Genomic DNA, 27,075 nt, shown 5'->3' on the forward strand with positions numbered 1-27,075 from the left:
GAAGGGCTGGGGTTTGAATGTCCTTAGAGAACCAAAGGACTTGGATCTGTCCCTTGGTTCCTCCGCAGAGGAATTGGACAGAGAGAAGGGGGTTCCTGTGGTTCCTCTGTTCCCTGGCAGCCTTGGGAAACCAAGGACTTGGTGTGGAGGCCATTCAGTGAATCCAGGTGACCCAAGGATGCCTCATCATCTTGGCTTCTTTCAGTGAGCTGTAGGGCGTCTCCTTGCCCATACAGTTCCTTTGTAAGAGATAGAGGACACCCCCTGGTCGACAGAGCCAGAGTCAGATTTTGGTGAGTTCAGTTCCACACAGACGCCTTTGTGCAGTACACTCCCTGCACAGTTGTACTTGGCAGCCTTGGCAAAAGGGAACAAAATTTCAGACTTTATCAGCTGAGGCCAGTCAGGAGCCTCCTCCCTTGCCCACTCATCTCCTCAAAACCGCCTTCCCAAATCACCTAAGGCAAGGAGTGGTAATGTGTCAGCCACCACGTGATTTCTGACTCTGAGCCAGATGCTCGGTCTCTTCTTCCTAAATTGGAGAGTTAGAGCAGTTGGGCATCTTCTGTAAGGTTCTGGCTCAGCACTCCTGCCTCTCAAAGGGGGTCAGACAAAATCAAAAGCATCCCGAGCGGGTCTGGAGCCAGACCCAGTCAGGAGCACCAACAGAGAAGCAGGAGAACTGTGGTGTCCTTCCTGGCTGGGCTCCCATGGGCTGCGGCCCCTCCTGTGTCCCCGGAATCCAGGAATTTCCCTCCAGTTTCCCAGACTATTTCCATTCCCGCCTCCACTAGTTCTAGGGGAAATAAGGTCTGGATGCTTCCTATCCCCTGTAAATACCCTCCACATCTCCCCATGAAATAATTCCATCCGATGTAGTTTTCCTAGATGTGCCGGTGTTTGGAACTTTTTATTATTCTCAGCTGCAGACTTGTATTTTCCACTTCCTTCTGGAGTTGTGGAGTTTTGTGGTGGAAACACTTTGAGGCAAGATCCTTGCCTTGGGGTTTTCCAGACTGCTGGTGGCCCAGAGACCCTCAGGAGTGTGGAGGGCTACAGTTCTTGGATATAGAAACTGGACACAAAAGAGGTTATGGGACACCTGAGTGGCTCAGTCAGTTAAGCGTCTGCCTTGGGCTCAGGTCACTGTCCTGAAATCCTCAGATCTTGGGATCACCCGCATCAGGGTCCCTGCTTCCCTCTGCCCCTCCCCCTGCTCATGCTCTCTCTGACAAATAAATAAATAAAATCTTAAAAGAAAAAAAGATTTTATTTATTTATTTGTCAGAAATCACAAGTAGGCAGAGAGTCAGGCAGGGGGCGGGGGGAAGCAGGCTTCCCGCTGAGCAGAGAGCCCGACGCGGGACTGGATTCCAGGACCCTGAGATCATGACCTGAGCCAAAGGCAGCAGCCCGACCCACTGAGCCACCCAGGCGCCCCATAAATAAAATCTTTTTTTAAAAAAAATGGTTCCAAGATTCCTATTCCAAGAATTCCCATCTCTCCAGAATTCACCTGCTGGTAGAGAATCCATCACGCTGAGCGAGAAGAACAGACATGTTTCTCGTATATGACGCATCTCAAAGAGAGGCTGGTGCATGAGCAAGGACCCAGAACAGAAGCAGGCACTCTGGAGGGGAGGAGGAGAGGGTTGCCTGGGTGGCTCAGTCAGTTAAGCGTCTGCCTTCAGCTCAGGTTGTGATCCCAGGGTCCTGGGATTGATTCCGCAGGAGCTCCCTGCTTAGCGGGGAGTCTGCTTCTCCCTCTCTTCCCTGCTCATGCTCTTTCTCTCTCTCAAATAAATAAAATCTTTTAAAAAGTGAAATAAAATAAAAAATAAGAGGCCAGCTAGGAAGCCGAGAGGAGCAAGGGCGGTGGGTTGGGCACAATCCTCCCAGGAGCCCTGCATGGGCCACGCTCTGGAGGGAGGAGGGCCACCAAGGGAATTCCTGTGGGCCGAATGCAGGGATGCCGGGATGGAAAGAGAGGCCCGGTCCCTCCTTGCTGGAGAGCTCCAAGCCTTCGCTGGGCCAGCGGCTCTGGCCCTCCCACCCCTACCCACACCCCTGCCTCTCATGGTCCCAGGAAGCTGTGGACAGACTCAATGGCCTCCCAGAAACCAGGCCAAGGCCCCCTTTCCTTTGCAGCCTCTGAGTCCCTCAGACGGATTCCTTCTTGCTGCGGCTGGTTGTGGCCCTGTTCCTTGCGTCCACAGGGAGAACGAGGTCCTGAGGTGCAGGGCCTGAGGATGGGGAAGATTCTAGCAGGCTGGGGGCCCTCAGAGAGCACAGCTGGACTCCCTCCCCAGGCCAGCATCTGCCCTCTCCTCTGCCAGGAGAATGACATGAGGCTCCTTAGTGACAGGTCATCGAAGTCACTGATTCTGCATGGAAGGTTCTCGGGGGACCTGGCTGATCGTGTAGGTGCAGATGAGGCCTCACACTGGACCCTGGGCCCTGGGGGATCTCCTCCTCCTCCCCTTTCTACACCACTTCCTGCTCAGAGCTGGGAATGAGCTGGATTCAGGCTGGATCCCTTCTCCAGCGTGACTCATCTCTGCTCCCCCTGATTCTTGGAGGCTTTGCCTGGGCCTTGGCTCTGACCTAGAGATTTAAAGTGGTAAAGACCATCAGTTGGTTGTGATGGTTCCTTTTCTGTCAGCGTGGCTGGGCCATGGTACCCAGCGTTGGTGAAACACCAGTCTAGATGTCACTGCTAATGGATTTTTAGATGAGATTAACATTGAGGTCAGTAGACTTTGAGTAAGGCAGGTGGTCCTCCGCAATGTGGGTGGGCCTTGTCCAATCAGTTGAAGACCTTGAAAGACAAGGTGGGAAGGAATTCTGCCTCCAGATTGCCTTCAGACTCAAGACAGCGACACCAGCTGTTTCCTGGGTCCTCAGTGGGCCAGCCTACCCTATAGACTTCAGATTTGCCAGATCCCACAATCACAGGAAGCAATTCCTTATCTCTTTCTCCTTATCTCTCTCTTACACATGTACACACACACACCCTACTGGTTCTGTTTCTCTGGAAAATCCTGACTAATACCCTTGTTTTCTATGGGTTGGTGGCTAAAGAGAAGGAGTTAGAAACCTCGGGGGACTCTAGGGCCCTCCCGTCCCTGCTACTCGCTCACTATATGAGAAAACCCTCCAGTCCTCAGCTTCTCACTCTGAGAAATGGGCTGTTTCTGTGAAGTATGTCCTACTTGGAAAGCAGGATGGTAGGAGCCAGAAAGAGGGTCTGAGTCGTTCCTCCATCCACCTCTTTGTCATTACCTACAGTTCCTTTGACAATGGACCAGAACCTTCATCTAAAACACAGACAAAATTTACCACAGAGAGGGACAAAAGCATTCACCAGAAAGCATAAACAACTCACACAGACTGTTTCCCAAGCAGAGAGATCAGGAGGCCGCTGGGACTGATGAGAAAGTGCTGAGAATTCTGGAATGTAGAAAAGCCAGGGGCCCTCGGGGACCCTCTGGCCCCAGGCTTCCTGCAGAATCCCAGCCCCACAAGATGTGGGGAAGTGGGGAGGGGCTCAGAAACGAAGTTTGGGAATTAGTGCAAATACCGCCCCCCTTTCAGAGAGTCATAAAGCACAGTAGCACACACGTCCTTGGACAGGAGAAAGGAAATGGTTATTTGTTGAATTCCTGGTGTTCCAAACCTCTGGGGGCCAAGGCCCCCTTCCGCTCTCTCCTATTTTCTGCTCACTTTTCAAGAAGAATGAGCTGGTGCAATCCTCATTTGTAGGTGAGCTTGGTACCTGGGCGAGGGGATGACTTGCCCGGAACCATAGTGACTTAGGGTCTAACCCAGGACAGGGATCTGGGGTGTCTCCTTTCCCACCCTGAGAAGAATCTAGATGGCGATTTGACCAGACGGGGGGGCAGACCAAACCCTCCCCAGGCCTGCTACACTTCCCATCTGACTATATTTTTCTAAAGAAAAATTACCTTTTCTTTGTGGCGGGGAGAGATCATATTTATTTAGAGAGAGTGTATGTGAGCTGGGGGACAGACAGAGGGACAGAGAGAGAGGGAAGCCGACTCCCCGCTGAGCACTGAGTTTGATCTCACGACCCCAAGATCATGACCTGAGCTGAAACCAAGAGTCAGATGCTTAACCCACTGAGCCCCCCAGGAGCCCCCAGAAAAAGTATCCTTTTGATATTTATGTGTTGCTACTGCTGTTGCTTGGATTTTAATTAAATTACACTTGGTCACAGCCGGGCATCTGTTTCCAGGGTCTGTTTCATGCTAAGAGTGTCATTTTGAAAGACTTCAAAGTTCAAACGCAAACAACACACATCCGCAAAGGCCCTTGCCAGGCAAAGGGACCGCCCAGCCCATGCACCCTGGTGGGGAGGGCATGGGTCAAGGTTGAGGAGGGCTAGCTGGCCAGGATTCAGGACTTCAAAACCCTGCAGGGGCCAAGTGGCCTGCCCAGGAGGAATAGGAAAGTCACCAGCCACCCCTGGAGAGACCAGAGAACCCCACTCCTGGCCCCTCATCCCTCAGCCAGGCAGGCACATTGGGCATGGAGGGTACATGCTCACACACACACACCACGTACATACCACACACATATAAGCACACACAGACACACATAAATCTGTAAATGTATACACACATTCTACATGCATGTACATCTACACTCATATGCATATATACAAACATACACACAGACTACTTGTGGGTGCTTGGGTTTCTCAATTACTATATATATATATATATGATTTTATTTGACAGATATCACAAGTAGGCAGAAAGGCAGGCAGAGAGAGAGGGGTGGGGGAAGCAGGCTCCCTGCCGAGCAGAGAGCCCGATGTGGGGCTCAATCCCAGGACTCTGGGATCATGACCAGGGCTGAAGGCAGAGGCTTTAACCCACTGAGCCACTTAGGCACCCCTACTACATAGTATTTTGACGTGGTAATCTTAAAGCCTACCACTTCACTATGATTTTATGTTAACTTACAAATACCATTATTCTGGGGCACCTGGGTGGCTCAGTGGGTTAAAGCTTCTGTCTTCGGCTCAGGTCATGGTCCCAGGGTCCTCGGATCGAGCCCCGCATCAGGCTCTCTGCTCGGCAGGGAGCCTGCTTTCCTCCCTCTCTCTCTGCCTGGCTCTCTGCCTACTTGTGATCTCTGTCAAATAAATAAAATCTTTTAGAAAATAAAAAACAAACACCCATTATTCTGCTGATAAATCTAGTAGATTTAAACCATTGCATTTAAGGGTGGGGGCTTAGAACTTCAATAACTAAATCTATGTAGATCTATCTTAATGATGTTACTGATTTAACACATCCAGCTTTCTTAAATTTATGAACAGCCCTCCTAAAAAGCAGGACCTTCCCCAAGTTCCTAAACAGTTCTTCAAATTTAACAGATTAAGCCTATGAAGAGAGCGAATATTAAATTCTCTTGAACATTCTGTTTTAAGTAGGCTCCTCGCCCAATGTGGGGCTCGAACTCACAACCCTGAGATCAAGAGTCACAAATTCCACCGACTGAGCAGCCAGGTGCCCCATAGATGGAGTTTTTTGTGTTTGGGTTGTTTTTGTTTTTGAGTAGGCTGTGTATCCAAAGTGGAGCTTGCACTCGGTACTCTTGGAACCCTGAGATCAAGAGTAACATGCTCTCCTGACTGAGGCAGCGAGGCATCCATAAACATTTTGAAACTGTCCCAGACTCCTCCAGGTCCTCTCTGAAATCGTAAGCCTAGAGTCCATGACTCAGTAACCCATCCTAAATGGGAATTGCCAGGCTCATCTGTTAGGGACTGTAATGTATCTAAGCCTTCTAAACATTACAAATGTATCCGATACCAGATGTGTATGTGCCTGAGTTTATCTGCACTTGCTTCCTTAGCTCCCGGATTCATTCAACCCTTCCTGGGTTAAGGACACTTTGTTGCTGCAGAACAGTTTTACTCTTGGGAGCCCAGGAGCCCAGGGTCTGGTTGCTGGGGCTGAGACACCTCAAGTGCCACCTGCAGGGGGTGGTCTGACCCTTCCCTCCTTCCCCTGTCCCTCCAGGGTCCTAGCCCTGCCTAGCCCCAAACTCCTCCTCCTCCTCTCTCTTGGATTTGACCTGTTGTTTCACGTATTCTGTCTTTGTAGATTCTATCTGTTGCTTCGGATTCCAAGTTTTTCCCCCATTCTTCCTGTCCTCAGGGCCCTACCTCTTGCAGCTCTTCTGGGTGTCTTCTGGAATGGGACACACTGTCACACCCTAGGCTCCCTGACTCCTGGATCTCACGTCCAGGGCGGGTCACGCTAATGATGGGAATCACAGGGGGCCAGAGGGAAGATTCTTTAGTGGCTACCTTCCCGACTAGCATGGAAATCCTGCTACAGCAGCGCTGAGTGATTATCTCTCTGCTGCTTACATACCTCCAGTGACTGTGAGCTCACATTTGTGTTTTTAAAAGATTATTATGGTAAAGTATACATAACATAAAATTCACCATTTTCAGGGTGCCTGGCTGGCTCAGTCGCTGGAACATACAACTCTTGGCCTTGTCGTGGTGGGTTTGAGCCCCATGTTGGATGTAGAAGTAACTTAGAATAAAGTCTTTTTTTAAAAATCACTATTTTGGGGCGCCTGGGTGGCTCAGTGGGTTAAAGCCTCTGCCTTCAGCTTGGGTCATGATCCCAGGGTGCTGGGATCGAGCCCCACATCGGGCTCTCTGCTCGACGGGGAGCCTGCTTTATCCTCTCTCTCTGCCTGCCTGTGATCTCCATCTGTCAAATAAATAAATAAAACCTTTCAAAAAAAATTAAAAATCACTATTTTTAAAAGATCTTTCTCACATGGAGCGAGGCATCATCCCACTCTAAGTGGTCCTACAGGGAGCATCTCTGACCAGCCAGGCCCACCTTGGGGAGCAGATGGCGAAGGAGAGTGTTTCGGGGATACATGCACCCAGAGAGGACCCAGGCCTGGTAAGAAACAGGAAGTAGATTTCTGAGGACAGTCAGTGGTCCTGGGTTGTGCACAGCTGCAGGGCTGGATGAGGGGAGGGGTCCCAGCCCACTTGCCCTCCTTGGTGCATCTACTGGGGAAAAAATGCCTCCTCTGTTTTCATTGGGCGTGTATTAGTTTCCCGGGGCTGCTATAACAAAGGATCACCAACTTGGTGGCTTAGAACAACAGAGACTGATTCTCTGACAGTTCTGAAGGGCAGAAGTCCAGCGTTGGTCAAGGCGTTGGCAGAGCCGGGCTCCTCCCAGAGGCTGTAGACGTGATTTCATGGTTTCCCTCTTCCAACCCCTAGCAGTTAGGAATGCTTCGCTCCAGTCTCTGCCTCTGCCTTCCTGTCACCTTCTTCTCTATGACTCTTAGAAGGACACCTGTCGTTGGATTTAGGGCCACCCTGGATAACCCAGGCTGATCCTATCTTGAGACCCGCGACTTAACCTGGTCGGCAAAAGCCCTTTTTACAACCAAGCTAGCATTCACAGGCAGCAGGGACCAGGAATGTGGATGCGTCTTCAGGGACCCACCGTTGGCCCTGTCCATCCGCTATCTCTTTCTCACACTCGGTGTGGACACCCACCCCAGGGGCCCCCTCCATCTCCTGGGGGCGCTTTTTTAAAATTTTTTAAAATTATTATTTATTTGACAGAGATCAAAAGGTGGCAGAGAGGCAGGCAGAGAGAAAGGAGGAAGCGGGCTCCCTGCTGAGCAGAGAGCCCGCCGCTGTGGGGCTCGATCCCAGGACCCCGAGATCATGACCCAAACTGAAGGCAGAGGCTTTAACCCACTGAGCCACCCAGGCAACCCCCCCCAGGGGGGGTTGCTTTTAAGACCCCTTCCTGCTTCCTCCTCAATTCTTGTCTTCCCTGAGCCAGCAGGTACCTGGAGTCGGCACCAGGGCCCCATCCCTCCCTCCAGCTCTGGCTCCGGAGACGTTCTGGCTCCTTTCCCTGGAGGCTTCCTGGGGCTGCATTTCTGGGAGGGCACCTGATAGTTCCCTTCCCTCCCCTGGGAATCCCCTGGAAGGCCAGCCAGAATGTCATGGGGTGGGGACACAAGTTCGGTTCAGCCCGTAAGGCCAGTATTCCCACGACCGTGCCCATCCCCCCCCTCAGGAGAACCTGCCTCTGATGTTCCAGGGAGCCCAGGTCGGGGGTGGCGGGAAGAGGAGCCAGTTCTGCTTCCTGCTTGCCCTCTGGACTCTTATTAATCTCCTTCTGGTGGACTGTGTTTGATTACAACCTCATTAAGCAGCTTTGCACATGCGGACTCTGGTGGTTTCCATATTGAAGCTGTCTACCTTGGCTGGTTAATATTCAGAGCTTGCAACCTTCCTGCTTTGCCGGCTCTGTTGCTGCAGACGCTGTGGAATCATGCCTGGAGGGAGAGACCGAGGCGAGCTAATTTCCCGTGGGGCCTTCCTTCTGGGAATGGGTTTAGAACCTCAATTTAAAAGGGAAGGGGGTGGCCGTGGTTTAAAATAGCGAGCGCCTGGCAGCCTCCTGTGCGGCTTCCCCCAGCCTCCCCCTAAAATACCTAAGAAGACCTGCCAAAGAAAAAGAGAGAGAGATGAAAAATGCTGAAAACAGAGACAGGTGGACAGGCTGGAAGGAACCTCCTTTCAGTCTCAGACAGACAGAGCGGGCCCCCGGCTTCTTGTGATGGATCTGAAGCCTCCTGAAGGAAGGAGGGAAACCCCTTTCTACCTCCATCTGAAGACTTCATTAATCAGGAAGTCAGGCAAAGTGTCCCTTTCCTACTCAAGTGGTGATTTGGGGGTAGAAAGAGTGGTGCTTACAGCCTTCCCTTGGCACAGCCCTCCCCTGCCTCCAGGAGCCACCAGGGAGCAGGGAGGAGGCGGGGGAGGGGAGGTGGAGGGGGGCGTGGGGAGTATCCCTAACCAAGGTCACAGTCACGTTGGCTCAGTGTCCAAGGCTGGGCTCTGAGCTGGCTTTCTCAGCAAGCCAGAGCCTGAAGAGGTGGAGTGGACTCTTACCCAGGAAGCAGCCCTGGGACAAGGTTCCCAATTCCTGTTCCCGATTCCAATGCATGGGCGTGGTTTACCACCAACAGGCACCACCACCCGGCCTTAGCCAGGTGCCCTGCCACTCAGCCCCATTCTGACACTGTCTGCCTGGAGAGAGAATCCCCAGATCCAACACGGTGAGGGCTCGGGTCCTACAAGACAGCCCCCCACCCCCACTTCAGATGCCAATTGAAAGTCCAGATTGTCGCCTTTGCTTCTGACCCACAAGCTGTAGGTTCTCCAAACCCCTCCTGGGGTTCGATTAACTTGCTAGCGCCGCTCATAAACTCGGGGAGACAGTGTACTTACTAGATGACCGTGTACTACAAAGGATATAACTCAGAACCGCTACATGGAAGGGACTCATAGGGCAGGGGATGAGGGGGGGCACTGGCAGTTCCAGCCCTCTAACAGCAGCAACCAGCCCCCTTCACTAGGTGATCCAGGGGGTTTCCAAAAGCCACCTCATTAACATGACAGGACACGTCTGTCCCTTTCATCACTTAAGAAATTTCAGAGGTTTTAAGAGCTCTGTGCCAGAAATGGGGACAAAGGACAAATATGTATTTCTTATTATAAGTCACAGTGTCTCCCACAAGGCAGATGATAGACGTGGATCTTGCTAGATTGTGCCTCCTTCAAGGGGGAGCAAGTGGTGTGTGTGTGGGGGGGACTCTGGGTGTAGGGGAGGCAGTGCGAGCCGAGCCTCGTGCTGTGGAACAGGAGCTCAAGGCCAGGGACAAGGAAGGAAAGCGTGTGACTCTCGATCTCAGGGTTGTGGGTTCAAGCCCCATGCTGGGTGTGGAGATTACTTAGAAACAGAATCCTTAAAATAGGGGGCACCTGGGTGGCTCAGTTGGTTGAACAGCTGCTTTCCTCAGGGTCCTGGGTTCAAGCCCCGCATCAGACTCCCTGTTCAGCAGAGAGCCTGCTTCTCCCTCTCCCTCTGCCTGCCGCTCTGACTAAATAAATAAAATCTTTTTAAAAATAAAATAAAAGAATAGGGGCACCTGGGTGGCTCAGTGGGTTTAAGCTTCTGCCCTCGGCTCAGGTCATGATCCTGGGGTCCTGGGATTGAGCCCCACATCGGGGTCTCTGCCAGCGAGGAGCCTGCTTCCTCCTCTCTGCCTGCCTCTCTGACTACTTGTGATCTGTGTCAAATAAATAAATAAAATCTAAAATAAATAAATAAAATAAAAGAATAAATGATAAAATCAGAAGACTCCGGGAGCCAATGTTGATTTTCCTGATAAAAGACAGACTGTGAAAAGGTTTCACGTTTGAAGACGGTGGCAAAAACTTTTAATAACCAAGTGTGATAGAAAAAAAAAAAATTAGCCAGATGCGCAGGCCCCCTTCTCCCGATGCTGCCTCTTACCTCCAGACGGTGTCTAGGTTTGCCTTCCTGGGTCTTTTCTTAAATTGTTACAAAATACGCAAACCATAAACTGTACCATCTTAACCATTTTTACAGGTCAATGTTGGGTGTGTTCACATTGTTCTATGATCCGCCTCCAGAGCTTTTGTCGTGTTGCAAAGCTGAAACTCCATACCCGGTCAACACAAACTCCCCATTCCTTATCCCCCCGAGCCCCTGGGAGCCACCGTCCTACTTTCCGCCTCTATGAATTTGATGGCTCTTGGAACTTCATATAAGTCCCACTTATTGCGAGGGACTTATTTTACTTAGCACAATGTCTCAAGGTTCATCCAGGGTGTGGCTTATGTGGGATTTCAATTCCCTTTTGCGACCCATTAAGATTCCATTGTATGTGTCAACCACACATTGTACGTGTCAACCCAGTCTGCGGCTGGGTTCTTTCCACCTTTCGGCTGCTGTGAATAGTGCAGCTATGAACAGGTGTGCAGATACTGGCTTGAGTCCCTGCTCTCGGTTCTCTGGGGGAGTATATGGTAATTCTGTTTTTAATTTTTTGAGGAAGTGCCAGACTGTTTTCCGCAGTGACTGCATCCTTTTACATTCTCATCAGCAAGCGGGAGCGGTCCAATTTCCTCCCGTCTTTACTAACACTTGATATTTTCCAGGTGGGGAGGGGGTTGATCTAAGATCCGGATCAGCCAGAGATGTGAAGTTGGTTTGTATCAGGAAGGGAAAGGCTGGGTGCTGAGAGGGTTGGCAGCATGGAGAGGTGACGTTGAAGGGCATTTGGGGGTTGGGGAGATATTCTGGGAAGGGACTTTTGGAGTTTTGAGGGATATCATGTAGGGATGCCCCTTTGGTGACTGTGAAAGATTGTTATAAAGACAGAAATGGGTTTTTAGGTCTCCCTATTTGCGGAACTGGTGTTTCCAGGAAAGGGACAGTGTGCTGGGGCTGTCCAGGAGAGGCAGCTAGAGGTTGGTGGCAAAACCATCCTGTGGACCTGGGGCAGAAAAAAGAAGCTAAGGACAAGCATCAGCTGGCCTCAGAGTCATCTGGGGCGGCCGTGCCAAGGGCAGCCAAGGGATGAGTAGCAACTGAGGCATTATCTAGCCAGATCATCTGCAGGTGTGATTTCATTCCAAAATAGTTTTGGGGACACCTGGGTGGCTCAGTTGGTTAAGCTTCTGCCTTCAGCTCAGGTCATGATCCCAGGATCCTGGGATCGAGCCCCGCATCGGGCTCTCTGCTCAGCAGGGAGCCTGCTTCCTCCTCTCTCTCCCTGCCTGCCTCTCTGACTAGTTGCAATCTCTATCAAATAAATAAATAAATAAAATCTTTAAAAAAAAAAAAAAGAGCAGAAATTGGCTCTTCAGTGGTAGCCCCAATGACCAAGCAGGGGATGGAGCTGATACACTGATAAAGCAAGGAAATTCCCAGTGACCCTCCCTCCCAGCCCCTGTCCAGGTCCTGTGGACTTAGTCCCCAGGGTGCCAGTTCTCCAGAGCCATTCATCACTAAGTTGGAAGTCTGGAGTCAGTCTCTTGGACGGATGTCGCTCCTTCTCCCAGACACCATCCATGGGTGTGTGGGGAACTTCCCTCTCCTGGACCCCTCAGATCAGCCCTCAAGGGGTCAGGGTAACTCAAGAAAGAAAGAAAGCTTGCTATGTATAGAGTAGGAGTTTTCTGCGGGACCCAAAGGGAAGGCTTGGGGCAGATAAACCCTTCTCAGAGGCTCCCAGCTCCTAACCCAGCTCCCCAAACCTCAGGTTAGCCCCTTTTTCCCAGAGCACCCCATTATCATAACCCTGAAGTTCTCAAATTTCTTTTGGTATCAGGATTTCTTCATACTCTCTGTTTAATCTCTCTCTCTCTTTTTTTTTTTTTAAAGATTTTATTTATTTATTTGACAGGCAGAGATTACAAGTAGGCAAAGAGGCAGGCAGAGAGAGGGAGGGAAGCAGGCCCCCTGCTGAGCAGAGAGCCCCATGTGAGACTCAATCCCAAGACCCTGAGATCATGACCTGAGCCGAAGGCAGTGGCTTAACCCACTGAGCCACCCAGGTGCCCTGTTTAATCTCTTTTTAAAACTGAGGGGTGCCCGGTTGTCTCAGTCAGAAAAACAAGCAACTCATGACCTCCAGGTCATGAGTCTGAGCCCCATGTTGGGTGCAGAGATTAAATAAACCCTAAAAAAAAAAAAGCTGAGATATAATTGATATTGTAATACTTAATATATATTTACTATGTTTATCATTGAAATACAGTATATGAAATTGAGATGTCATTTTAAAAATATTATGTAATAATTGAATGTTTCAGGTGTACAGCTTTGCTTTGATACACCGATGTTGCCGTATGCCATTGGGTTAGCGAACGCATCTGGGGATCACATAGTTGTCATTTCTTCTAGTGGTGGGAACAGTTAAGATCTAGTCTCTTTGGGAGGTTAATGTTTGTCATAGTTTTCTTGTCTACAGTCAGGGTACTGTGTATTAGATCCCCAAGAATTATTTAGCTACTAGTTGCTACTATGTACCCTTAAATCCACCCCCAGCCTCTGCTCACCACCATCCTACCCTGTGTTTCCAAGTTTGGTCCTTTCTAGATTCCACATATAAGTGAGGTCATTCGGGCACCTGGGTGGCTCAGTCAATTAAGCATCTGCTTTCAGCTCAGGTCATGATCTCCTTGAAGCCCCTTGTGGGGTTCCCTGCTCCGCGAGGAGTCTGCTTCTCCTTCTCCGTCTGCCCCCTCCTCCCTGTTTGTGTTCTTGCTCGTTCTCTCGCTCTCAAAATAAGTAAATAAAACCTTTTTTTAAAAAAGTAAGTGAGGGGGGTGCCTAGGTGGCTCAGTGGGTTAAAGCTTCTGCCTTCGGCTCAGGTCATGATCCCAGGGTCCTGGAATCGAGCCCCGCATCGGGCTCTCTGCTCAGCAGGGAGCCTGCTTCTCCCTCTCTCTCTCTGCCTGCCTCTCTGTCTACTTGTGACCTCTGTCTATCAAATAAATAACAAATAAAATCTTTAAAAAAAAAAAAAAAAGTAAGTGAGGTCATCCAGTATTTATCTTTCTCTGTCTGACTGATCTCACTTAGCATCTTGCCGTCAAGGTCCATCCATGTTGTCGCAAATGGCAGGACTTCCTTTTTTCTCACAACGGAATAGTATTCTGTCGTCTGTATATATTTATATACCACAGCTTCCTTGTCCCTTCCGCCATGGATAGACACTTAGGTTGCTTCCGTCTCTTGGATATTAGGAATAATGCTGCAGTGAACATGGCCGTGCATGTGGCTCTCCAGTGGACTGTTTTCATTTCCTTTAGATACATACCCAGAAGTGGGATTGCTGGATTGCATGGTAGTTCTATTTTTAGTGTTTTTATTTTATTTATTTATTTAATTTTTAGTGTTTGGAGGAAACTTTGTGCCCTTGAAAATCACGGAGGACCTCAAAGAGAGATTTTCTTTATATGGGTTAAATCTAGTGGAGGGATGCCAGGTACTATATTAGAAATTGAAACAAAGGTATTTTACAGGTGTCTGTATTCATTCTGGGGGTGCCTGGCTGGCTCAGTTGGTAGAGCATGCGAGTCTTGATCTCGGGGTCATGAGTTCAAGCCCCACATTGGGCATGGAGCTTACTTTAAAAAAAAAAAAGATTTATTTATTAATTTTTTTTAAATTAATAATCTCGCATGTGAAATAAACTTTTACAAAAATAACTATATTTTCCAAAAGAAAAATTTTTCTTTCCCCCATAAGAAAAGCCTTTTACTGAGGAGTGTGACACTGTTTCACACTTTTGTGGATCTCTTTAATGTGTGGCTTTAAAGAAAACAGCTGAACGCTCACACCCGCCTCTTCTGCACTGGGTCTCTGGCGGTGTGTTGTTTTGGTTGAAGTCTGCAAAGAAAATCTAGGTCGCGCTGATAGGTCATTGGAGAAGAGGACATCACAGGGCCCCTGAAAGGGACTAGAGACCACACTTCGAGAAATGCTGATCTAATGGTGATCTATATGGGTCTCACTCTACTCACTGGAAGGCCAGTATCCTTAACCTCACTCCCAGCATCTCTCTTTCCACTGGAACAAGTCCTTAAGCCTGATTCTTCTCACTCAAGTGACATGGGGACTCCACTTAGGCGAGGTGGCATGAGCTGCCGTTGGGCCCCTTGCTCCCCTGCAGGTGACACTCTCCAAGCAAAGTCGCCTCCTGCAGAGACCCAGACACTCCTCCCCACCCCCTTCCTGCCTGCTCCCTGCCTACCCCCAGCCCCCACGCAACAGCTGAATCAACCCCGACATCAGCAGCAGCCCAGGGAGCTGGGACCACTGTCAGCGGGCCAGGAGCCCGGAATGACCACGAGGGCAGGAGGACACGGAATGGGGGCTCTGGGACGAACATTCTGCCCAGACCTGCCCCAGCCTCCAGGCTTCACAAGGAGGCTTTTCTTGGTCCTCCCCAGATGGAAGGCCTCTACTGGCCTGGAGAGGAGGGGAAGGGGGAGACGGGGCAGGGCTGGTAGGAGGGCAAGAGCCCAAGCACTCAGCCAGGCCAACTGTGAAGTTTTCAAAACTTCTACCCCCCACCCCCCCTACTTTGGGGGGTTGTTTTGTTTTGTTGGGTTTTTTGTTTTGTTTTTTTAACCAAAAGGAGGCCAACAGAGCTGCTCTGTCGAGAAACGGGTCCCAAGCCTTGAGGACTCTTCTGGCCTCTCTTGTGTTTGCCATCAGTCAGCCCCAAGATCTTGATAATACGGTTTGGTAATGAAGAGTGTGGTTCATCAGCCCATTTCACAGATGGGCCAACAGAGCCTAAGAGGGAAGACGTCTCTGGCCGACCGTCAGTGGGTCAGGACTGGGTAGACCTGGATGTGGTGCTTTCTGCAGGGGCCCTCAGGGACAGGGAGTGGAGACCAGCATGAGATGGGGTGCGCGCTGAGCAGAGGGTTACACGGGGGCAAGATGGGGGAGGCAGAGGTTATGTTCAGGTAACAACTCACAGAGGGGCAGCCCAGCCTGCAGGACAGGCAGGAAAGGAAAGGTAAATCTATCTTCTGTCCTCCTGTGGCCACAAATCCAGCCTCTGACTGTGACAGTCACCACCCCTCTGTTTCCACCCATGGGTCCCTGCCCCAGGAGAGGGAAGCCTTGGCCCTATGACACAGGGGCCTTCCAAGACCCTAGAACAGAGGCCCTTTGACGACGCCCCCCACCCCCCAATTTCCTACATTCCCAGCCTCCTCCTGTCACAGGGAGGGTGGGCTGCACTTCTGCGCATTCCTAAGAAGGAGTTTGTGTTCCACAATCCCAAGGGTCCGGGCCCTGCTACCATGAGGCCTAATTCCCAGGTTTTCTGGAGAGAGAGGTCGTGACTTCTGTCACCTTCTCAGAAGGGTCTGTGGTCCAAAAAGAGGTCACGAATCACTGTGTGAGAAGAGGAAGGGTCTTGCAGGGGCGGGGGTGGAGGGAAGGATTGTCGGGTGGGGAGAGCTGTGTTGGTGATATTCTTCCCTGCTTTACGTGTTAACCTGGTTTTATTCCTCTCACCTACCTGTGACGGGGATGGTCACTGGCTCCATTTTACAGATAAGGAAACTGAGACTCAGTGACATGAGGTAGCTTGCCCAGGACACAGCCCTGGCCGAGGGATGGAACAAGCCAGGGTAGGGACAGAGGCCTAAGATGGTGTTTTATTTAGTTCCACGAAGGCCTTCGGCTCTGGGACTGGGCAAAGCCTCCCTTTGCCAGCTTCCGCACCAGCCCTTGAGCCCCGCATCTAGGTCCCCAGGAAATTATTTCGGCAGCCAGAGAACCTGACGGAGGGCTTCTAGCCTCCGAGAGTCAGTCCTGCCGAATGGAAGACAAGAGCCCCAAGACTGGCCCTTGGTGTCCATTCCTTTCTAACAAGGGGAAGGGATCAAAGTGTCCCTTCAGTGGCAGGTAAGACCCAGCCAGAGCGCGGGTTCAGCAAGTTTCCTCAGCAGGGCGGAGGGCACGGTGCCCAGGCCCCTCCAGATGCCCCCGCAAAGACCCTTTCTTTCTTTGCCCTTAGAAATGTCAGTCACCCCCACCATTCCTGAAATTATTGTTTAAAAAAATCTTTATTGGGGCACCTGCATCTGCCTTTGGCTCAGGTCGGGAGCCCGGGGTCCTGGGATCGAGCCCCACATCGGGCTCCCTGCTCAGTGAGGAGCCTGCTTCCCCCTCTCCCTCTGCCACTCGGTCCCCCCACTTTTGTGTTCTCTTTCTGTCAAATGAATACATAAAGTCTTAAAAAATATAAAAATAAAAAATAAAATAAAAACATATTTACTATATGTGATTTTTTCCCCTCTCATTGTTATTGGGATATAACTGCGTTAAAGCCTTTTGTAAGTTTAAAGTGCACAGAATGATGATTGACTTACATACGCTGAAACGAGGACCACAGTAAGTTCACATCCTCACCTCGTGTCATTTTGGGGAAGCGGGAGAAAAAAACGTGTTTTTTCTTTCCGACGAGAACTTTTAGGATGTGTACGCTGTTTGCATATTTCAAATCTGCACTTCAGAGCTAACTAGAACCGTAATGTCGTTCATCCCATTCCTGAAACCCTGGGCCTTAGTTTCTCCATCTGTAAATTGGGAATCATGATGCCCAACCTACTTGCCTTACTGGGATTTCTAAGAATCACACGGGAAAGGTGTTTGGAAAAGTTCAGGATCCCCCACTGACATGACAGGGAGCAAACCTCTGCTGGGACTCACCCATCAGGTGACATTTCATGTCCCCAGGGTGCAGGATCCTGGCCAACCAGCTCTGGAGCCTTCCTCCTCCGGGCTGTGCTGGGGCAGCCCCGTGAGTGGCTTGGTGGGGGGTGCCTAGGGGCCCAGAGGGTGAAGGCAGCACAAATGGCTCATCCTTGCTTTCCCTGCCCACCCTCGGTGGCCTCCTTGGTCCTCACGGTGGGCTGTGGGCAGGAATGTCATCATTCCTGTCATGGCCTGATCTGGGCAAGGCACCAAGCTGAGGACAGAAATCACAGTCCCACAATCCCGATGACAACAGAAACCAGGGACAGGTGTTGAGAAAGTCACGGTGTTTACCCATGTCCCTTCGCACGTACAGGGCATAAAGTTTATTCTAGCCCTCTAGGGTAGAAAACCATGTTTCTCTGCTTCTCTAAAGCAATTAAGGCTCTTTCAACTTGACTGGTGGGGAATTAAAGCATTAGTCGTGTTTGGGGAGCCTGCTTTTTCCCTGGGGTGGGGCAGGAATCTTGGGGGTCTTAGGCCAGAACACCTGGAGGGGGGCTCCTGGGTCCTACTCCACACTAGCGACTGTTTGTGGCCAAGTCCATGGGGGCAGGTGGGCAGGGGTATCTCCAGGGGCTCCCAGCTGGGGCTCTCAGAGTGTGGTGCCCCCCAAACCCTTGTCCCTCCTCAGGCTTGGAAAACCTCTGCCCCCAGCCCTCTCAGGGCCCCTTTTCCCCATGCTCCCTCTCCTCCCTCCCACTTGATATGGGGTTTTCTTCTGGGTCCCCGGCAGTTTTTCCTTGCAATCCCGTAATCCAGAAATTTGCCCCACCCCAACCCCAAGGCAAAGGAGCACTGAGGTTGGGTCATCTGCAGAAGGAGCAGTAAAGATGACCACAGAAAATGAAAAAAAAATCATTATCAGTACAAGGGACCCTATCACAGAGCAGGGGGATTTGCAACACATGCCGTTTCCAAGGTTTGCCCTATGTAGAAAAGCAGCCTCTCATACAACGGCCAGCCCGCCTTTGGCTTCCTCCTGGGTTGGGTGGGCTGGAGGAGTGCTCTTCGTCCGACGTTGGAGGGCTTGGGAGACGTGCATGCACTGGGAAGACCATCTCTCCACGAGTTTTCCTGGCCCTCTGGGGGAGGTTCTAAGATGCTTCCTTGCAACTAGGAAAGCTTCTTGAAGGTGGGGAGTGGGTCTCTTCCCTGGCCAGGGTGTGGTGGGGGGTAGGTGCTAAGCCACCTCCAGGGGGCTGTTTTGGGTGTGTTGGGTGGGACTCAAGGGTAAGACTGGGCCACCCCTGACCTCTGGGCATCCTTTCCTCTTGCAGGACCTGGGCATGGAGTCGACCTCTCTAGATGACGTTCTGTACCGCTATGCCAGCTTCAGGAACCTGGTGGACCCGATCACACACGACCTCATCATCAGCCTGGCCCGCTACATCCACTGCCCCAAGCCGGTAGGGCAGCCGTGGTCTGAGCCAGCCACCTCTGGGGGTGGGAGGCGGGCGCCTTTCTGGCCAGAGCGGCTAAGGATCCAGGGAGGGCTGGTCGCTACTGCCCGGGGCCCAAGGAGGACAAACCAGCGGGGCCTGGGGTGCCCACCCTGTCCTAAGGCCCAGCATCCATGAGCCCAGGTTGTGTTTGACCCGTGGGGATATTAAATCTGGACTCATCGCCAACATTTAGAACTCAGACTATTTCACACATTTCTCCCTGTTCAGCTGCCCTTGAATAATGGGACACTCCTGCAGCAGGGAGCCCTCATTTTATGGGACTGGAGCTGAGTAGCCACCCCTGTGATATGGGCGAGGACCGCCATGGACAGTTGTGTGCGTTGTACCTTGCACAAAGACAGGCACACGCCAAGGTGGCAGGAGACAGTTCAGTTCCAGCCCTCTCTCTGCCACCAACTCACAGGCACTGGCTCAAGCCTGTGTCCGTCTAGTGGTGGACCTCTTCCTATTTGCACAAAGGTGCCATGTAAATCTAGCAGTGACCCCACTTGGTGCTTTCCAGGGCCTCAGTCCTCAGCACTCCCAACGGCCTTCCTCTCGAAGGCTGAATGTCATTTTACACACATCCCCCCACTTTGCTCAAGCCCACGTCTGCCTGGCTTCCAGAGCTGAGAAGGGAGCGCTCCGAGGGCGGGTGATGCTTAGCCAAATTCCAGATGGGAGCGTCTGCCCCCCCTCCTCACGGGGTGCCGGGCCAGCTTACCCAGCATGACCCCAGCAGGGAAGGGGAGGGCCAGTGTGGGGGCAGCTCCACTCTGGAGCTCTTCTCTCCCATCCCTCATTTTCCAGCAGCTTCCAAAAGAAGGCTTTCCTCTGTGACAGGGCCAGGAAGCCTAGAGCAGGACCCAGGAGTGCCTGAGGGTGGCTTTTGCTTCCAGAGTAGGATTGAGGAGAAGAGGGAGGGCGTGCTGGTCAAACCCACCCTCCCTTGACCTAAGCAAGCGCAGACTTGAGCGCGGGCAATATTGTTCTGGAGCTGGGCCTCCATCCGGGCCTCTGTCTGCGGCCTTCTCTCTGGCTCCTGGGGCTGTCTGGGGCCAAGGTTCTGAGGGGAGGAGCTAGCTCTGAAGGGTGGGGGCAGCCATTGGGGGAGGAGGGGTGTTGGGGCTGGTGGTAGGATGCAGCAGAAGGCAAGGATACGGGGCTCAAATAGGGGACGTAAGAAAAAGCGGGTAAGGAGGCTTGGCAGGCTGGGAACCTCGGGGCCTGAGGGAGAGGGGCTGGCGCCAGGAGCCGCAGGGGAACCCGCTGGGCCTAGAATCACCTTCCCTTCTCATTCCCATTCTACCTGGCTCAGCCTGGGGAAGCTGTGAGCAGGGTCTGTCCGAGGCCTCGCAGGTGCCAGACCTCTCTCTGCCTTTTCTGGAACGTAAATTCAGATGCCCCCAGGTGACAGGGTGACCGATCACAGGGCACTTGGAACAGCTCAATAGGAGGGATGTTATTTTTATGCCCATTTTGGAGTTGAGGAAGACCAAAGTCAGGTAATGAAGCAGTCTGATAAAAGGGACGCAGGTGTGATTGGACCCAGTTCTGGGTTGGTTGCAGGCTGTGCTCAGGCACCCAACCCCTATGTTCCCAGTGCTGGGGGGGGGCGGGGGGTGGACTTGTGGGGCTGCATCTGGGCCGGAGGAGGAGGGTTTGCAGGTGGGTAACCGCCCATGCAAACCACAGGACACGGGAGGTGCCCCAAGGGGTTCTGGGCTGAGACCTGTCCCCTCCGTCTGGTGGGGAGTACAAGGGCTGTACCTGGGGGGCTCTGAGCTCAGGCCGCTACAACACATTGCCCCTGACTGGGTGGCTTAGAATCAACAGAATGGTATTGCTCACAGTTCTGGAAGCCAGAAGTCCAAGATCAGGGTGCCGGCAAGGCCCGGTTCTGGCGAGAGCCCTCTTCCCAGTTTGCGGACGGCCACCTTCAAATTGTGGCTTCAGGTTGGCAGAAAGCAAGCCAGCTGGCTGTTTTCTTCTTCCAACCCTCATGACCTCATCTAATCCTACTTCCCCTCCTAAAGATCCTACCTCCAGACACCATCATCCGGGTATGGGGTTCAACCTAGGAGTTGTGGGGTGGGGGACACAAACATTGCCGCCCCACCCCCCAACCCCCTCCACTCCCCATCTCCCACCCCCCCCCCCACCTTCCCCCATCATGAGGTAGCTTTCTCAGGCCACTTCTTTAGCTGACCTGTGTTTTCCTCAACTCCAAAGGCGCATAACAATACCGCCCCCTGTAGAGCTATAGCTGGGGGGCGGGGTTCAGTGAACTGATTCTCTCCAGAGTGTGCTTGGCAGGACTGAGCACCCTCTACCCAAAAGCTAAGCTGTCCCTAGTCAGTGAGCACCCATCACGAGCCAAGCAGGGTGCTCAGACCCAACAGGTCTGTGGTGGGACACCGAGGCAGGGATTGGGCTCAGAGTCTTGGAGAACAAGGGGACGGCCTGGGATTTCCTGATTTCCAGAGCAAGTCAGGGGTGTCAGCCCGGTCAGAGGCCCCGGGTCCTAGCTGTTCCCCTAGCCATACCCAAGACCATGTGGCCGGAGAGGCCCTTTGGAAGGGCTCTCCTGGTTGTGGTTGAGGCCAGAGCTGAAGGTCCTGGCTCTGGGGCCCCAAAGCTGGTGATAAGGGCAGACTCTGAGTGCACTGACCCCAAAACGTGAGCTGGCTCGGGGCTGGTCAGGACTTCTGTTCTTAGATCTTTCATCTGAGAACTTCAGATCAGAGATGTCAAAACCATCAACCTCAAGGGGCCGCCTCCCTCAACAGTGATGTGGGACAAAGGAAATAGCCCTTCCTTGTCCGGTCTCGGTGAGGAACCACCAGACCACTAACCCTACAACTAAGACGACCCCCCTTGAATGAGTCCCAGCCTACCCAAAGCCCCCTCTGGTGTCCCACCTGGACATGGGCCTAGGCCCTAGATGGGGGTGGGTCTGTGTGTGCCCCGAGAAGGAGGGGACAAGCAAAACCCCATCTCGCCCATGACTATGTGTTGATTCATCCACAGCCCAGCTTCCAGCTCAAAAGTCACCCACCTCTTGGACATTTCTGCCTGAGTGTCCATGAGTCACCACCCCTCCCGCACCCAAACCATCACACCACCAGCACAGATCATGTCGCAGGCAAGTTTAGACACTCCTTCCTCCCCTGGGCCCCAGTGCCAGCCCTCCACACCCCGTCATGCCTCCCAGCCCTCTGTGCTCTGGGAGCAGCCAGGGAGCAATGTGCAAGGTCAAAATCAATGTGGACCCCCCAAGAACCTTGCTGAGAAACCTCCCACGTGGGCTGGTGTCCTACTTTCACTAAAACCCAAACCCCATCCGTGGCCCCCCACCCAAATCTCCTGTATCATTCTCTCCACTCCGCTCACTCAGCGGCTTGGGCCACCTGGGCCTCCTCTCAGTTCCTGGAGCAACCAGATCTCTCCTGCCCCAAGGACCTTGCTGCCTCCACCTCTGCGTGGGCTCCCCAGCTCCTCCATTCAGACTCAGCCTCTCCAGAACCTTCTGTGACCAGCCTCGTCATTGACACGGCTCCCCCGGTCACCCCGTGTCCTGTTGAGGGCTTCATTTCTCTCACTGGTCTCCCAAGTTATCTGGCTTGTCTCTTTGTCGCCTGACACACGGTTGGCCAGCCCCCGTGAGAACAGTGGTATTGCCGAAGGGGGAGGAGATGGCATCTGTCTTGTTCGCAGTGACATCTTGCATCAGGCAGGGCTTAGTACAAGCTGTGACCAGAGCCATGAGAGCTCCCTTCCCAGGACGGTGCTGTGTCTTCTATTGCGGTGTGTCAGATGACCCCAGAACTCCACGCTTTAAACGGTCGGGCTTTATCCCTGGGCAGTCTCTACTGTGTGACTAGGTAATTCTAGCTTGGGGTCCCTCCAGACAGTGGCCAGGGCTCCAAGGATCCACAGGCAGGCCCCCTTCCGAGCTGGCCCACTCTTTGGCTGGTGGCAGGAGGCTTCAGTTTCTTGCCGCATGGGTCTTTCCATAGAACCACTTGAGTTTTCTCTCCACGGCAGCTGGCTTAGCCCAGAGCAGGTGATCCGAGAAAAGAACAAGGCAGACACCACAGTATCTCTTATGACCTTGCCACATTCTATGCATCACCCAGATCAACCCTGATGCAGAGCAGGAGAGGACAGGAGGGGGCGGTGACAGGAGGCCAGGGTCTGTGGGGCGCTCTTGGTGTCTGGCTGCCTCACATGCTGAAGCTGGGAGGGAATGAGAGTAGGAAGGATCCTTCCTCCTGCTCTCTGGTCTCACTCCAATCACTCTCATTAGCTGAACCCAACTGGAAGTTGGGGCAGGAGGCCCTGCGATGCTGTCTATAGTGCTCAAGTCTCCCCATATCCAGAGCAGGATCCAGCTTGTGGGAGGAAGGACGGTCAATAGCTGAAGAATGAGTTTATGAATGAGTGAGGGGGGTGCCTGGGTGGCTCAGTGGGTTAAGCCTCTGCCTTCGGCTCAGGTCATGATCCTGGGGTCCTGGGATCGAGCCCCGCATCCCGCTCTCTGCTCAGCGGGGAGCCTGCTTCCCCCCCCCCCTCTCTGCCTACTTGTGATCTGTCAAATAAATAAAATCTTAAAAAAAAAAAAAAAATGAATGAGTAAGGGAAGCCATTGGCCAGAGCTAGTGGAGGGCTGTGCTTGTTTGGGGGACTGGGGAAGCCAAGATGGCGGATGGGAGCCCCCATCGGACAGGCGACAGGTGGAGAAGCATCGGGTGCTGTGGCCCCTCCTGGAGGGGACTGCGGTCTGCCTTGAGCATTCTTCCTGACAGGTCAACCAGAGTCCCTCAGGGTCCTCTCCAGCCCCCTGGCCCCGGTCAGAGGCAATAGGAGGCCCCAGTGCTTCGGGACCCTCGCTCCACCCTGCAATGCCCAGCTACCTAAGACTTGCATCTTGCCCCTCTCCTTCCTTCCTTGGGTGGCAGGAAGAGCTGCAGAATTAATTCCACAAACTGCCTTTGAGCCCCAGGTGTGGGTGACGAGGGATTTTTGGCGCCTCAAGCTAGGAAAATAATTGGTCCTAATACCGAGGGCTTTCGTGGGGCCCAAAGACAGCCAAGCTTGGAAGGATGGGATAGAAGTACTGACGAAACGCTGTGCAGACATCTCTCCACCCCTCCTCTGGGCTCCCCCGGGCCTCACTCTCCATTCCCGGGGGCTGCGAGTCTACTGGTCGGTGTCCAGCCCTGGGAGCAGCGGGGGGTGTGTCTCGTCGCCAGAAAAGAGCTGATTGGCTGCGCTCCGCCAGTGCCCGCTTCTGGACCAATCAGCTGCAGCGTGGGATGGGGTCTGGTTGCACAAAGGGGCTGCGGGGCCTCACCACTTTGAGGAGCAGAGAGGGGCCTGCAGCCCGCGGAGCGCTGGGTGCGGGGTGCACGGACCGGGTAACTTGTGGGGCCGGTGGTCACACTCCTCGGCCAACGTTGCACAAGGGGCGCGTGGCTGCTGTTGCTGGAAACCACGCGGGAACGACACTTTCTCCTCCTCTGCCTCCTCCCTCCCCTTCCAGCCCCTGCCTTCCCCACCCTCTCCTTCTCCAGTTTTGAGTCAGTCCTGCTTTGTCCTCTTCTCCGCGGGAGGGAGACCTGGAGTTGGGGGTGGGGGGACTAGATGGGCTTGCTTAAGACTTTTGCCGGTACAAATGAAACACCTTGAACCCACCTAAGCAAATGATTTATCCCCAGGAGGGCAGCGCAGGGCGGGAGGGCAGGTTGGGAAGGATGCCAACCCCGGAGCCGGGCTTTGCGTCCTCATTCCATTTTACACGTTGTGGGGCTTGCCTGTCTAGTCAGCTTCTTTATGCCTCAATTCCCTCCTTTGTAAAGTGGGGTTGATAGTAGCCCCCGTTTCATAGGATCCTTGTGAGTTACAGGACCGTCGTGAGCTCGTGCGCGCAGTGCGCAGAGGCGACGCCTAACCTAGTAGACGCGCGGTTAATGTTAGCTGCTGTTTATGTAGCCCAGGCAGACGGAAGCGAGCTCTCCCTTCTATGAGGACACCAGCCCACGCTGAGTCTCAAATCGCCTGTGAGGTGACCGTATCTGTTGTCCTTGTTGGTGAGGAAACCGGCTTGCTCAGTCTCCCGGGCGGGGAACCGCGACGCGCGTTCAGCCCATTGCGGCGCCTTGCACACAGCTGCCCCCTTGTGGCAGCGCCGGCGCACTGCGGCGGCTGCTTTGCCGCCTTTTCCTCTTTGTTTCTTCTTTTCTCTGCCCAGTGGCTCAGGCCCAGAGGCTCAGGCCCAGAGGCTGACACCCACCCCCCCACCCCCCACGGAAGTGTTTGAAGGAGCAGCCGAAGCTTTGGAGCTCGGTGCTCATCTGTGGAGCAGGTGCCGCGGGAGAGTGGCAATGTTCTGGCTTTGGGGTGGTCCCAGGAGTGATGCCAGACCGACCACCCAATCCATCCCCAGCCCTGCCCCTCTGAAAGTTTGCCCCGGTCCTTTTCCACCTTGGCGACACAGGAATCATATATGGAGCTTTTAAAAAAAAAAAAAATCTCTGCATGCAAGCTGCCCACTCCTGCTGGGGGTGGCCCAGGCAGGGTTTTTTTTTTGTTGTTTGTTTTTTTTTTTTTAAGATTTTATTTTTTTATTTGACAGAGAGAGATCACAAGTAGGCAGAGAGGCAGGCAGAGAGAGGAGGAAGCAGGCTCCCTGTGGAGCAGAGAGCCCGATGCGGGACTCGATCCCAGGACCCTGAGATCATGACCTGAGCCGAAGGCAGTGGCTTAACCCACTGAGCCACCCAGGTGCCCCCAGGCAGGGTTTTTTAAAGCCCCTTGGTAATTCCAGGATGTAAGAACCCCAAGGGAAGAACCACAGCTCTCAAGGCGCCATCTCTGCTGTCGCCTCCCATCCTCCATTTGGCCTCCAGAGTTGGCCTTCACCAGGGCCCCCACCATGACCTCCCCTCTGTGCGCCTCTTCTGGACAAGGCCTCCTTATTGGAGGAGAAGCCATTGTGCCCATGGCTACACTGTGCCTTCTCCATCCCTTCCAGTCTGATGTGTCCTCCCCCTGCCCCTTGCTTTCCGCCTCACCTCATTCCACAGCTGGAGGGTAAATCAGAGGCTGATGAGTGTGTCTTGAGCCACAGCCACATAAATCCAGTTACATCTCCCAGGAGGGACTCACAGATACCCTCAGACTCCACGTGGTACCGAGTGAGCGCTCATTCCCCCCATCTTGCTTTCTCATCCCCTTCTCTCCTGGAGCCCCTTGCCTTCTACCCAGGACCTAAGCCCAAAACCTGGATCCTTCCTTATCCCCGCCCTGCCCACACCCTCTCCATCCTGGGCACTGTTCAGTTTCCATCACTCTCAGGGCTTTCCGCAGGCCCAGCACAGAGGCCCCAAACTGCACAAAGCAGATGGACCTGGCCCCAGACCCTGTCTGTCAGAGGGACAGTCCCAAAATGCAAACACGATCCTGCTGTTCTCCCCCGATCGAGCCGCTGCCTGTGGCTCCGTCTTCCCATCACATCACACACAACCGAATGAGGAGGCTTAGCAAGAAACAAAGTCTGGAATCAGAACACGGCAACCCAAACGTTGAGAGTGTAATCGCCTGAAGCGACAGGTGACGTTTGTCAGACAGGCAGGCTGGGGCAGAAGGAAGTGAGGTTCTTGGAGAACCAGAGACCGGAGGTGCTGTCTACACCGATTCTCTTCCATCTGGAGCCTCTGTCTCCTGGATCCCTGCTCAGATGCTTTACCTCTTTGGATAGTCAACATTCCCCTTTCCTGCCTCCTCTCTCGTCTCTTGCCTTCAGGGTCTTCTTTTCTTGCCTTTCCAACAGCTCCAGCGCTGCTCTCTGTGCCTCAGTTTCCTCCTCTGTAAAATGGGGCTAATGAGAGCAGTTCCACTCTGGGGTGTCGTGGGAATTCCATGAAGTCCTAGCGTAAGGTCCGTGTGCAACAAACCAGCTGACAGATGATAGTGGCTTGGACCAACGTGGTAACTGTGGAGGTGGTGAGATGTGACCCCAGACTGTCACCTGCTCCCCTGCCTATAACACCCCCAACCTCAAACCGTTGCACACAATTCCTCCTCACCCAGGGATGCCTCGTTTCCTCTCTCCATGCAAAAATCATGAATCCATCCGTCCTGAAAGCCCCGATGCACATCTGAGCCTAGGGAGGATTCATCTTCCTCTACCCTGCCAGAGTTTTGCCTGTCGACGTTACTCTTCTCGTTCCGGACATGATTGACACAGTGAGCATAACTGGAGAGCTAGCTGTGTCCTGAGCTATAGTCACAGCCCTGTACAAATGGGGGCTCATTTCATCCTCACAAAATGTCCCGTGCATTGGGACATTATTATCCCTTCACAGAGGAGGACTGAAGGCCAAGTGACTTGCCCAAGGTCACAGAGGAGGTGGCAAAGCAAGGGT

General features: G+C 52.9%; 1 protein-coding gene across 1 annotated transcript in view; it reads left to right on the forward strand.

The window, feature by feature from the left end:
- LRRC75A (leucine rich repeat containing 75A) overlaps positions 1 to 27,075 on the forward strand; it is a 43,141-nt gene that overhangs the window by 9,649 nt on the left and 6,417 nt on the right. Inside the window, exon 2 of the mRNA XM_082705779.1 lies at positions 18,482 to 18,610. Within this exon, the coding sequence (XP_082561905.1) occupies positions 18,482 to 18,610 (129 nt within the window). The remainder of the gene's footprint in view (positions 1 to 18,481; positions 18,611 to 27,075) is intronic.

The sequence above is a fragment of the Mustela nivalis genome (assembly GCF_964662115.1).
Source record: "Mustela nivalis genome assembly, chromosome: 17".
NCBI classification, from domain to species: domain Eukaryota; kingdom Metazoa; phylum Chordata; class Mammalia; order Carnivora; family Mustelidae; genus Mustela; species Mustela nivalis.